The following is a 14831-nucleotide window of genomic DNA, read 5'->3' as shown; positions in this document are numbered from 1 at the left end:
GGAGTGCTGCACTGCCAGAGGGTCAGCGCTGAGGGAGTGGGCACTGTCGGAGGGTCAGTGCTGAGGGAGTAGGCGCTGCCGGAGAGTCAGTGCTGAGGGAGTGCCACACTGTCGGAGAGTCAGTGCTGAGGGAGTGCCACACTGTCGGAGGGTCAGTGCTGAGGGAGCGTTGCAGTGTCGGAGGGTCAGCGCTGTCAGACATGCCATCTCTCTGATGCTCTGTTAAGCTGATCAGTGTGGAGCCCCCTCAGCATTTGTCCCCTCCAACATTCTAGGGTTCAGTCTGTGGCATGGGACGTTGAACCCAGGGATTTCGGAATTAAGACTGGAAAGGAAGGTTTCTTTACAGAGTACTCTCCACACGTGTGAGCCAACGGCTGGTGGAGGTGAGGTTTGTTTATGGATGTTCAAACTGTGAATGTATTGTTAACATTCTTTCTGGATATACACTTAGAAACTAGTGCATCTGTTGTCAGTGCTCCATTACTCTTCTGTCTTTTGAGCGGTGACTGGTGTGTGGTTGGGCTATTCGACCGCAGACGCCATCGTAGCCGCGGAAGGTCCATCCATTGATAGGTTTGCACACCGTCCTCCAAACCTGACCACGGAGGCACCGAGACCGGCGAACGTGGGAACGTGACCGTCCTCTGTGTGATAGCGGCCGTCTGCCATCTGAACTCTTGCCAGCTGTTCACAGCCATGACCTTGTCTGTGTCCACAGGTCACCCTCACAGAACCAGCCCAGATATGGCAGTCGTCCAGATGCAGAAAAACGCAATGGTACTCTTTACTGTTTTATCATTTCAGCAGCTCCTGCAGTAGCCAATGTTGGGGGTCGGGTGGGTGGGGATAGTGTGAATCGTAACGTGTTGGTCGTCTCGTGTAAGAACTAAGACCAGGAGCGGGTAATTCAGCCCCTCCAGGCTGCTCCGCCATCTCATCTCGGCCTCAGCTCCACTCTGCTGTCCACCCTTCAACTCGTTACTAATTAGAATTCTTCCTTAAGGCGGGCACATCTAATGACATTAAAAAGGCATCCGGATGGGTGCACGGATGGGAAGGGGTTGGATGGGCCAAATGCTGGCCAACGGGATCAGGATGTCTAGTCGGTGCGGAGGAGTTGGACTGACGGGTCTGTTTCCGTACTGTATGAATCTGTGACTCTTAAACCTACTCAGATTACGGTACACTCTGGGATAGTGAATTCCACTGATTCATGACCCTTTGAGGAGAAGTACCTGCTCCTCATCTCTGTTTTAAATCTGCTACCTCTTCTCCTAAAACTACGACCTCTCCTTCGAGATTGTACTGCATGGGGAAACGTTTTTTTTTCCCTACATTCTGCTTTGTCAATGCCCTTTAGCACATTCTATACCTCAGTTAGATCCCATTCCGCTAAATTCTGGAGAGTCTCGGCTTAAAGTGCTCAATCCCTCTTCATGTTGTTGTTGTTGTGCCACCAGTCTTACCAGACTGTGGGGCATCACGGTGGCTCAGTGGTTAGCACTGCTGCCTCACAGTGCCAGGGTCCTGGGCTCGGGCGACTGTCTGTGTGGAGTTTGAACATTCTTCCCGTGGCTGCGTGGGTTTCCTCCGGGTGCTCCGGTTTCCTCCCACAATCCAAAGATGTGCAGGTTAGGTGAATTGACCGTGCTAAATTGTCCATAGTGTTAGGTGCATTAGTTAGGGGTGGGTTACTCTTCAGAGGGTCGGTGTGGACTTGTTGGGCCGAAGGGCCTGTTTCCACACTGTGGGGAATCGAATCTAATTGGACCATAGAGGGCTGCTCTCTCAAATACAAACATTATTTTTGAACCCTTCCCATTCATCATTTACCTTGTGGTGTTGATCCGTGTGGCTCTCCCACTTCATTCAAAGCAATTCTTAATTCTCGACCTTTAGATAAGTACATGAACAATAAAGGGATCTGGGCCAAGCACAGGCAGGTGAGACTACTTTAGTCTGGGATTATAGTTGGCATGGACTGGTTGGACCAAAGGGTCTGTTTCCGTGCTACATGACTCAATGACTTTAAGCTCGTTGCTATTAAACTGGAACTCGAGAAACCTTTTTGTTGTGTATAAGAGGCGACACAATCACACAGTTAATGCCACATTCACTTCCACCTCTGTTAATTTCTTTTCAGTCAGCCTGTAACATACCTCCATGGCCGTCGCACTCTAAGGTGAGATGTGAACCTGGACTTGCTGCCCCAGGAGTAGAAACACTAACCACTCTGTCACAACACCCTCTTGTTTTCCCATTATATTTACTCAGTCGCTTAATTGATAAGTTCATCCTAGTGAGCAAAATGCAAGGTGTTGCATTTTGGCAAGGCAAATCAGGCAGGACTTATACAGTTAATGTTAAGGGCCTGGGGAGTGTTGCTGAACAAAGAGACCTTGGAGTGCAGGTTCATAGCTCCTTGAAAGTAGAGTCGCAGGTAGATATGGAAATGTGTTGCTGGAAAAGCGCAGCAGGTCAGGCAGCATCTAGGGAACAGGAGAATCGACGTTTCGGGCATTAGCCCTTCTTCGGGCTAATGCCCAAAACGTCGATTCTCCTGTTCCCTAGATTTCCATCTCTGATCTCCAGCATCTGCAGACCTCACTTTCTCCTCGCAGGTAGATAGGATGGTGAAGAAGGCGTTTGGTATGTTTTCCTTTATTGGTCAGTGCATTGGGTATAGGAATTGGGAGATCACGTCGTGGCTGTACAGGGCGTTGATTAGGCCACTTTTGGAAGACTGCATGCAATTCTGGTTTCCCTGCTTTGGGAAAGATGTTGTTAAACTAGCAAGGGTGCAGTAAAGATTTACAAGGATGTTGGAGGGTTTGAGCTACAGGGAGAGGCTGAACAGGCTGGGGCTGTTTTCCCTGGAGCGTCGGAGGCTGAGGGGTGACCTTATAGAGGTTTATAATATCATGAGGGGCATGGATAGGGTAAATAGGCAAAGTCTTTTCCCTGGGGGTGGGGAATCCAGAACTGGTGGGCATAGGTTTTGGGTGAGAGGGGAAAGATTTAAACAGGCAACGTTTTCGCGTAGAGGGTGGTGCGTGTATGGAATGAGCTGCCAGAGGAAGTGGTGGAGGCTGGTACAATGACAGCATTTAAAAGGCATCTGGATGGGGACGTGAATAGGGAGGGTTTAGAGGGATACGGGCCAAGTGCTGGCAAATGGGACTAGATTAGGTTAGGATATCTGGTCCACATGGATGAGTTGATTGAAGGGTCTGTTTCTGTGTTGTACATCTCGAGAAAGCAGCAGCTCAATGTCTTGGATGATGCCATAGCAATTTAGATACCCACATCTGCTGATGACACACAAAGTCTACTGCAGGCAATGTAGATGGTAGCATGAAGTTACTGACTAGGAGAATCGGCAACACTGTGGCAGATGGACTTCAGTGTAATTAAGTGTGAGGTTGTCTGTTTTGGACTGACAAAGGACAGATCAGGATACTTTCTAGATAGTGAGAAGTTAAGTACAGTGGATGTTCAAAGAGACTTTGGAGTTTATGTGAATATTTCTTAACAATGCCAAAAACAGTTAGTCAGGATTGCTAAAGGAATGCTGGTCTTTAAATCGAAAAACACTGAAGTTATGCTGTGTTTACACAAACCACTGTTTAGACCCTACCTGGAGTCCGTGAGAATATGACAGAGTCATAGAGATGTACAGCATGGAAACAGACCCTTCGGTCCAACCAGTCCATGCCAACCAGATATCCCAACCCAATCGAATCCCACCTGTCAGCACCCGGTCCATATCCCTCCAAACCCTTCCTATTCATATACCCATCCAGGTGCCTTTTAAATGTTGCAATTATACTAGCGTCCACCACTTCCTCTGGCAGCTCATTCCATACACGTACCACCCTCTGTGTGAAAAAGTTTCCCCTTAGGTCCCTTTCCCCTCTCACCCTAAACCTATGCCCCTCTAGTTCTGGACTCTCCAATCCCAGGGAAAAGACCTTGTCTATTTACCCTATCTATGCCCCTCATAATTTTGTAAACCTCTATAAGGTCACCCCTCAGCCTCCGACGCTCCAGGGAAAACAGTCCCAGCCTGTTCAGCCTCTCCCTGTAGCTCAAATCCTTCAACCCTGGCAACATCCTTGTAAATCTTTTCTGAACCCTTTCAAGTTTCACAACATCTTTCCGATAGGAACGAGACCAGAATTGCACGCAATATTCCAACAGTGGCCTAACTAATGTCCTGTACAGCCGCAACATGACCTCCCGACTCCTGTACTCAATACTCTGACCAATAAAGGAAAGCATACCAAACGCCGCCTTCACTATCCTATCTACCTGCGACTCCACTTTCAAGGAGCTATGAACCTTCACTCCAAGGTCTCTTTGTTCAGCAACACTCCCCAGGACCTTACCATTAAGTGTATAAGTCCTGCTAAGATTTGCTTTCCCGAAATGCAGCACTTCTCTGAGAAAGGATAGAATGGCCTCAGAGGGAGCACAGCATAGGTTTATGAGAGTGATACCTGAACTTCAGGCGTTACGTTATGAGGAGAGATTAAACAAATTCGACCTGTTTTCTCCATAGAATTTAGAAGGTTAAGGAGTGAACTGATCGAAGGAAAACACTGGGAAGGTAATAATGAACTATTTCCGTGTTGGAGAGATTCCTGAGCTGGGAACATCGTCCAAAGGTTAGGGCCAGACCATTGAAGAGGGAAATTGTAGGAAGCACTTCTAACACACAAAGGGTGGGAGAGGTTTGGAGCGTTAGTCCACAAGCAGCAGTTGATGTTCGATCAGTTCTTAATTTTAAATCTGAGATACATAACGTTTGTTAAGTAAAGGTACTCAGGGGTATGAGGCAAAGGAAAGTATACAGAATTAGACCACAGATCAGCCATGATCTCACTGAACAGTGGAACAGGCTGAGCGGCCTCCTCCCTATTCCTTTAACTCCTGCTCCAGTGACAATGGTAATGCCGTGGAATGGTCATTCAGGAGCTGAATCCAGTGGCTGCCAGGCTGATGCTGTAGGGATGCAATCCACCGCTGGTGAAATTTAAATTCATAGAGTCACACAGCACGGAAATGGACTCTTCAGACCGTGCCAACCATAGTCCCAAACTAAACTAATTCCACCTGCCTATATCAGTCGAAACCTTTCCTCTTCATCTAAATGTCTTTTAAACGTTGCGACCGTACCTGCCTCCACCACTTCCTCAGGAAGTTCACTCCACACACGAACCACTCTCTGTGTAAAAAGAAATTGCCTCTTGTGTCCTTTTTAAACTGTTCTACCCTCACCTTAAAAATATGCCACCTCCTCTTGAAATCCCCCGCCCTGGGGAACAGACACCTGCCATTCCCCTTATTAATACCCCTCATGATTTTATGAACTCCTACTAAGGTCACCCCCTCACCCTCTTGCCTTCCAGTGAGAAAGGTCTCAGCCTCTCCTTATAACTCAAACCCTCCATTTCTGGAAAAATGCTGGTAAATCTCTTCTCAGCTCAATCGTACCCTTCCTATAACAGGGTGACCAGGATTGGAGACAGTTAATAAATTCAAGGAATAAATATGGGATATCAAAGCCAATCTCGGTGATGTTTGCCCTGACAGTTGTTGTAAAGACTGACCTGGTTCGTGAATACCATTTAGGGAGGGAAATCGGCCGTCCTTACACGGTCTGGCCGACATGTCACGGCAGACCACAGCAATGTTGTTTGACTTCACCCAACGTTCGCTCTGGATTGCACATTCGCAGGCAGCCCCTAAGCATGTGCCAAATGAGCTCCCAACACTTAGCTTCTGTGTTCAGAATCTGCTGTCGCTTGGAGTTTCCCAGAGGGGCAGGAGTAATGAGAGAGAGTGTCGGAGTTGACTAACCTCTGAAATGGCTCTAACGAGCCCATTGGGCAAGTGAATGTCACACCACCCACATCCCACGATAAAAAGGAGAGTCTGACCCCCCTACTAGTCAACATAGCCCTTCTCCTTCCTTAGCTCAGGGGCAAGAAGCTCGGATTAAGGCTCCAACACTTTCAGAAATGACTCAAGTAAAACAAAGAACTGTGCAGATGCTGGGAATCTGAAACAAAAAGCAGATGTTAGTTGGCAAACTCAGCAGGACTGGCATAAGGGGGCTCATTGGTTAGCACTGCTACCTCACAGCGCCAAGGACCTGGCATAGATTCCACCCTTTGTGTGGAGTTTGCATATTCTCCCCATGTCTGCGTGGGTTTCCTCCGGGTGCTCCGTTTTCCTGCCACAGTCCAAAGATGTGCAGGTTAGGGTGGGTTGGCCATGTTAAAATGTCCTGTAGTGCCCAGGGATGTGCCGGTTAGGGTGGGTTGGCCATGGGAAATGCATGGTTACAAGGAAAGGGTAGGTGAGTGAGTCTGGGTGGAATGCTCTTCGTAGAGCCCTTTGTGGGCTCAATGGGCCAAATGGCCTGCTTCCAGACTGTCGGGACTCTGTGATCTGTGGAGGGAAAGCAGAGTTAACGTTTCGGGTCCCCTGACTCTTCGTGACCTTTAACTGGACTTTGTCTTAATTTTTCTTTTAATTCTGTTGTAGTGTGTGGAAGGGCTATTATTCTGAACTTTATTTCTCCAATTGATTCCAATGATTTTGTACTTTTGGAGGTCTGTAATTTTTAAAAAAAATTTCTTTCCCCCCAAGTCCCTGACCTCCAGAGTCTGTGCCTAGCTACCTTTGCACCTAAGATGGCGCCAGAATTGGCGACTTGTAAACCTTTTGCTCTGCCCATGTGACAATAAAGCTAATTTAATTCAGCACTGACCCTCTGCTTTCTCTTTTCACGGCTGCCCCTGGACCTGCTGAGTTTCCCCCGACGCTTTCTATTTGTGCGTAACAATTCCTCTGAGGAGGTTGATCAAGTATGCGCCCTCCTCCTCCCTCAGGAGAGTCGGGCTTCGCCTGCAGAACAGACCGGCAGACCAATGTCTGCTACCCTGCAGCATCTCATGTTGGGGAAAGTGTCAGCGCTGGGAAACTGCATGAAGGAATGTGGGGGGGGTGCGGGATTTGAGCCGTAACCAGAATACCGCGGTTGACGTTCTTTCCTCCCATCTGCTTTTCAGGGTGCGGCCATGTTCCCTAGCAAGGTTACCACAGAGCAGCAGTCGCTGGTCCTCGTGAAACGGCTCTTGGCTGTGGCCATTTCCTGCATCACGTACCTCCGTGGCCTCTTCCCCGAGCACGCCTACGGCACCCGCTACCTGCAGGGTAACCCTCCTTTACGGTCTGGTGTGGTGGGGGCGGTGGGGGGGGGGGGGGGGGCGCTGGGATGCTCTTCGGAGGGTCGGTCTGGACTCTGTGGACCGAATGGCATCCTTCTGCTCTGTAGCTGGAGTGCAAGAGAGAGAGGGGCTGGGGAGCGAGGGAAGCAAAATCGTTCACCTCCCACGGAAGTGTTTCAGGATCAGGACTTTTGGCGGTCTGAGACGGAGCTCCCAGTCAAAAGGTGTGGTGCTGGAAAAGACTCAGATCTCCTGCGATCTGCAGTCCTTACTTACTTCTCCCGACACGTGCAGCGATAACTGAGAGCAGAGGAAACCGAGCCAGCGCAGGGAAAGCGTGCCAAAGCAGAGGAGATTGAGCTCTTGTAGGGAGTCCCAGCAAGGCTAAGCATTTGAGGAAGTCTGCAATGGTTGAACTTTTAATTTTATGCCAGACTGAGAGTAAATAAGATTGACAAGGATGTTGCTGGGGTAGGAGGGTTTGAGCTGTAGGGAGAGGCTGAACAGGCCGGGGCTGTTTTCCCTGGAGCGTCGGAGGCTGAGGGGTGACCTTATAGAGGTTTATAAAATCATGAGGGGGCATGGATAGGGTAAATAGACAAGGTCTTTTCCCCTGGGGTGGGAGAGTCCAGAACTAGAGGGGCATAGGTTTAGGGTGAGAGGGGAAAGATTTAAATGTTTATAAAATCATGAGGGGGCACAGATAGGGTGAACAGTCACAGTCTTTTCCCCAAGATAGGGAAATCCAAAACTAGAGGGGCATAGGTTTAAGGTGTGAGGGGAACGATTTAAAAGGGACCTGAGGGTCACCATTTTCACGCAGAGGGTGGTGCATGTATGGAATGAGGAAATGGTGGAGGCTGGTACAATGACAACATTTAAAAAGCAGCTGGAGGGACATGGATAGGAAGGGTTCAGAGGGATATGGGCCAAGTGCTGGCAAATAGGACGAGATTAATATAGGATATCTGGTGGATGAATTGGACCGAAGGGTCTGTTTCTATGTTGTACGTCTCTGACTCTACGTTTATATTTAAACTTTGTTCTCTTATTCCTTTCCACCCTGTGTGGCTTTGGTGCCGAAGTTGGGGCCGTGGGTCCGCAACATTGGAAATTTTTCACAATAAAGTCCAAGTCTAAATCGAAGTCTCAGCAACCAAGCCCTTCCTTCCACCCTGCCCCCAGCATTCTATTCTGTCATCAAAATAAAGCAAAGCATCCCGGATACCGGGGATCTGAAACGGAAACAGAAATCGCTGGCGAAACCCAGCAGGTCTGGCAGCATCTGCAGGGAGGACACCCTGCACCTCTGGGACACCCGGACCAACCAACCCAACCACCCTGTAGCTCAACATTTCAATTCCCCCTCCCACTCCACCAAGGATATGCAGGTCTTTGGACTCCTCCATCGTCAGACCACAGCGAAACGACGGTTGGAGGAAGAACGCCTCATCTTCCGGCTAGGAACCCTCCAACCACAAGGGATGAACTCGGATTTCACCAGTTTCCTCATTTCCCCTCCCCCCACCTTGTCTCAGTCAAATCCATCAAATTCAGCACCGCCTTCCTAACCTGCAATCTTCTTCCCGACCTCTCTGCCCCCACCCCAGTCTGACCTATCACCCTCACCTTGACCTCTTTCCACCTATCACATTTCCGACGCCCCTCCCCCAAGTCCCTCCTCCCTATCTTTTATCTTAGCCTGCTGGACAAACTTCCCTCATTCCTGAAGAAGGGCTAATACCCGAAACGTCGATTCTCCTGTTCCCTGGATGCTGCCTGACCTGCTGCGCTTTTCCAGCAACACATTTCCATCTCTGATCTCCAGCATCTGCAGACCTCACTTTCTCCTCTGCAGGGAGGAGGCAGAGTTAACCCTACGAGACTCACATTCCCAAACAAGGGTACCGAAGAGCACCAGTCATTGGTCCTGGTGAAACAACTGCATTAAATCTGCTCTCTCTCCCCAGAGATGCTGCCCGACCTGCTGAATTTTGCCAGCAGTTCCCAGATCAGCCACACCAGCTTACATCTTAACACTGCCCACGCCGTCTCGGGAGAAGAGGATGCCACAGAGTCTTTACTTGAGAATTAGAATTAGGTTTACTTGTCACATGTACTCAATTACAGGAGTACAATGAAACGTGTGCAATGTCGTCACACACAGAACCAACATCGATACAAAGGGCCCAGTCACAAATCACAGGCGTGAAAATAAATTAGGTACAAAATTAGAGAAATAAGGAAAAAAGTTAAACGTCCAACATTTACTGTGTATCCACCTGGGGACCTGCAGCCAGTCTCCACCCCAGACCCCACTGACCATCCCCACCCCAAACCCCACTGACCATCCCCATCCCAAACCCCACTGACCATCCCCATCCCAGACCCCACTGACCATCCCCACCCCAAACCCCACTGACCATTCCCACCCCAGACCCCACTGACCATCCCCACCCCAGGGCCCACTGACCATCCCCACCCCAGGGCCCACTGACCATCCCCACCCCAGATCCCACTGACCATCCCCATCCCAGACCCCAGTGACCATTCCCACCCCAGGGCCCACTGACCATCCCATCCCAGACCAGACAGACCATCCCCACCCCAGACCCCGCTGACCATCCCCACCCAAGACCCCATTGACCATCCCCACCCAGGCTCCAATGACCATCCCCTCCCCAGGCCCAATGACCATCCCCTTCCCAGACCCCACTGACCATCCCCATCCCATTGCCCATTGACAATCCCCACCCCAGCCCCCACTGACCATCCCCACCCCAGACCAGACTGACCATCCCCACCCCAGACCCCACTGACCATCCCCACCCCACGGCCCACTGACCATCCCCACCCCAGACCAGACTGACCATCCACACCCCAAACCCCACTGACCATCCCCACCCCACGGCCCACTGACCATCACCATCCCAGACCCCACTGACCATCCCCACCCCAGACCCCACTGACCATCCCCACCCCAGGGCCCACTGACCATTCCCACCCCAGACCCCACTGACCATCCCCACCCCTGAGCCCACTGACCATCTCCACCTCAGACCTCACTGACCATCCCCACCCCAAACCCCACTGACCATCCCCATCCCAGACCCCACTGACCATCCCCACCCCAGGGCCCACTGACCATTCCCACCCCAGACCCCACTGACCATCCCCACCCCTGGGCCCACTGACCATCCCCACCCCAGACCCCACTGACCATCCCCATCCCAGACCAGACTGACCATCCCCACCCCAGACCCCACTGACCATCCCCACCCCAGACCAGACTGACCATCCCCACCCCAGACCCCACTGACCATCCCCACCCCACGGCCCACTGACCATTCCCACCCCAGACCAGACTGACCATCCCCACCCCTGACCCCACTGACCATCCCCACCCCAGGGCCCACTGACCATACCCACCCCAGGGCCCACTGACCATCACCATCCCAGACCCCACTGACCATCCCCACCCTAGACCAGACTGACCATCCCCACCCCAGACCCCACTGACCATCCCCACCCCACGGCCCACTGACCATCCCCAACCCAGGGCCCACTGACCATCACCATCCCACGGACCACTGACCATCCCCACCCCAGACCAGACTGACCATCCCCACCCCAAACCCCACTGACCATCCCCACCCCAGGGATCACTGACCATCCCCATCCCAGACCCCACTGACCATCCCCACCCCAGACCCCACTGACCATCCCCACCCCAGACCCCACTGACCATCCCCATCCCAGACCCCACTGACCATCCCCACCCCAGGGCCCACTGACCATCCCCATCCCAGACCAGACTCACCATCCCCACCCCAGACCCCAATGACCATTCCCACCCCAGACCCCACTGACCATCCCCAACCCAGACCAGACTGACCATCCCCACCCCAGACCCCACTGACCATCCCCATCCCAGACCCCACTGACCATCCCCATCCCAGACCAGACTGAGCATCCCCACCCCAGACTCCACTGACCATTCTCACCCCAGACCCCACTGACCATCCCCACCCCACGGCCCACTGACCATTCCCACCCCAGACCCCACTGACCATCCCCACCTCAGACCCCACTGACCATCCCCACCCCAGACCCCACTGACCATCCCCATCCCAGACCAGACTGAGCATCCCCACCACAGACCGCACTGACCATTCCCACCCCAGACCCCACTGACCATCCCCATCCCAGACCAGACTGACCATCCCCACCCCAGACACCACTGACCATTCCCATCCCAGACCCCACTAACCATCCCCATTCCAGACCAGACTGACCATCCCCACCCCAGACACCACTGACCATCCCCACCCCAGACCCCACTGACCATCCCCACCCCAGGGCCCACTGACCATTCCCACCCCAGACCCCACTGACCATCCCCACCCCAGGGCCCACTGACCATTCCCACCCCAGGGCCCACTGACCATCCCCACCCCAGACCCCACTGACCATCCCCATCCCAGACCAGACTGACCATCCCCACCCCAGACCCCACTGACCATCCCCATCCCAGACCCCACTGACCATCCCCACCCCAGACCAGACTGACCATCCCCACCCCAGACCCCACTGACCATCCCCACCCCACGGCCCACTGACCATTCCCACCCAGACCATAATGACCATCCCCACCCCAGACCCCACTGACCATCCCCACCCCAGGGCCCACTGACCATCCCCACCCCAGGGCCCACTGACCATCCCCACCCCAGGGCCCACTGACCATCACCATCCCAGACCCCACTGACCATCCCCACCCTAGACCAGACTGACCATCCCCACCCCAGACCCCACTGACCATCCCCACCCCACGGCCCACTGACCATCCCCAACCCAGGGCCCACTGACCATCACCATCCCACGGACCACTGACCATCCCCACCCCAGACCAGACTGACCATCCCCACCCCAAACCCCACTGACCATCCCCACCCCAGGGATCACTGACCATCACCATCCCAGACCCCACTGACCATCCCCACCCCAGTCCCCACTGACCATCCCCACCCCAGACCCCACTGACCATCCCCATCCCAGACCCCACTGACCATCCCCACCCCAGGGCCCACTGACCATCCCCATCCCAGACCAGACTCACCATCCCCACCCCAGACCCCAATGACCATTCCCACCCCAGACCCCACTGACCATCCCCAACCCAGACCAGACTGACCATCCCCACCCCAGACCCCACTGACCATCCCCATCCCAGACCCCACTGACCATCCCCATCCCAGACCAGACTGAGCATCCCCACCCCAGACTCCACTGACCATCCCCACCCCAGATCAGACTGACCATCCCCACCCCAGACCCCACTGACCATCCCCACCGCAGACAAAACTGACTATCCCCATCCCAGACCCCACTGACCATCCCCACCCCAGACCCCACTGACCATCCCCACCCCAGACCCCACTGACCATCCCCACCCCAGGGCCCACTGACCATCACCATCCCAGACCCCACTGACCATCCCCAACCCAGACCCCACTGACCATCCCCACCCCACGGCCCACTGACCATTCCCACCCCAGACCCCACTGACCATCACCACCTCAGACCCCACTGACCAACCCCACCCCAGACCCCACTGACCATCCCCATCCCAGACCAGACTGAGCATCCCCTCCACAGACCGCACTGACCATTCCCACCCCAGACCCCACTGACCATCCCCATCCCAGACCAGACTGACCATCCCCACCCCAGACACCACTGACCATTCCCACCCCAGACCCCACTGACCATCCCCATCCCAGACCAGACTGAGCATCCCCTCCACAGACCGCACTGACCATTCCCACCCCAGACCCCACTGACCATCCCCATTCCAGAACAGACTGACCATCCCCACCCCAGACACCACTGACCATTCCCACCCCAGACCCCACTAACCAGCCCCATTCCAGACCAGACTGACCATCCCCATCCCAGACCCCACTGATCATCACCACCCCAGAACAAACTGACCATCCCCACCCCAGACTCCACTGACCATCCCCACCCCAGACCAGACTGACCATCCCCACCCCAGACCCCACTGACCATCCCCACCGCAGACAAAACTGACTATCCCCATCCCAGATCCCACTGACCATCCCCACCCCAGACCCCACTGACCATCCCCACCCCAGACCAGATTGACCATCCCCACCCCTGACCAGACTGAGCATCCCCACCCCAGACCTTACTGACCATCCCCACCCCAGACCAGACTGACCATCCCCACATTAGACCCCACTGACCATCCCCACCCCAGACCAGACTCCACTGACCATCCCCACCCCAGATCCCACTGACCATCCCCACCCCCGACCAGACTGACCATCCCCACCTCAGACCTCACTGACCATCCCCACCCCAGACTCCACTGACCATCCCCACCCCAGACCAGACTGAACATCCCCACCCCAGACCCCACTGACCATCACCACCCCAGACCAGACTCCACTGACCATCTCCAACCCAGACCTCACTGACCATCCCCACCCCAGACCCCAATGACCATCCCCACCCAAGACCAGACTGACCATCCCCACCCCAGACCCCACTGACCATCCCCACCCCAGGGCCCACTGACCATCACCATCCCACGGACCACTGACCATTCCCACCCCAGACCAGATTGACCATCCCCACCCCAAACGCCACTGACCATCCCCACTCCAGGGCCCACTGACCATCCCCACACCACGGCCCACTGACCATCACCATCCCAGACCCCACTGACCATCCCCACCCCAGACCCCACTGACCATCCCCACCCCAAACCCCACTGACCATCCCCATCCCAGACCCCACTGACCATCCCCACCCCAGACCCCACTGACCATCCCCACCCCAGACCAGACTGACCATCCCCACCCCAGACCCCAATGACCATTCCCACACCAGACCCCACTGACCATCCCCATCCCAGACCAGACAGACCATCCCCACCCCAGACCCCGCTGACCATCCCCAACCCAGGGCCCACTGACCATCCCCACCCAAGACCCCATTGGCCATCCCCACCCAGGCTCCAATGACCATCCCCTCCCCAGGCCCAATGACCATCCCCTTCCCAGACCCCACTGACCATCCCCATCCCATTGCCCATTGACAATCCCCACCCCAGCCCCCACTGACCATCCCCACCCCAGACCAGACTGACCATCCCCACCCCAGACCCCACTGACCATCCCCACCCCACGGCCCACTGACCATCTCCACCCCAGACCAGACTGACCATCCACACCCCAAACCCCACTGACCAACCCCACCCCACGGCCCACTGACCATCACCATCCCAGACCCCACTGACCATCCCCACCCCAGACCCCACTGACCATCCCCACCCCAGGGCCCACTGACCATTCCCACCCCAGACCCCACTGACCATCCCCACCCCTGGGCCCACTGACCATCCCCACCCCAGACCCCACTGACCATCCCCATCCCAGACCAGACCGGCCATCCCCACCCCAGACCCCACTGACCATCCCCATCCCAGACCCCACTGACCATCCCCACCCCAGACTAGACTGACCATCCCCACCCCAGACCCCACTGACCATCCCCACCCCA

General features: G+C 54.5%; 1 protein-coding gene across 1 annotated transcript in view; it reads left to right on the top strand.

Annotated features, from left to right (window-relative positions):
* Positions 1–747: 747 nt before the first annotated feature.
* The window catches only part of hormad1 (HORMA domain containing 1), an 85856-nt gene continuing 71772 nt past the window's right edge, over positions 748–14831 (top strand). The window contains exons 1-2 of the mRNA XM_087985193.1: positions 748–780; positions 7083–7227. Coding sequence (XP_087841319.1) covers positions 748–780; positions 7083–7227 — 178 coding nt within the window. The remainder of the gene's footprint in view (positions 781–7082; positions 7228–14831) is intronic.

This window comes from Chiloscyllium plagiosum, unplaced genomic scaffold, assembly GCF_037043375.1.
Source record: "Chiloscyllium plagiosum isolate Xiang-an unplaced genomic scaffold, Cpla_swu_hap1 HiC_scaffold_50, whole genome shotgun sequence".
NCBI lineage: Eukaryota > Metazoa > Chordata > Chondrichthyes > Orectolobiformes > Hemiscylliidae > Chiloscyllium > Chiloscyllium plagiosum.
The sequence above is the reverse complement of the archived record's forward strand: the minus strand, read 5'-3'. Positions and strand labels throughout refer to the sequence as shown.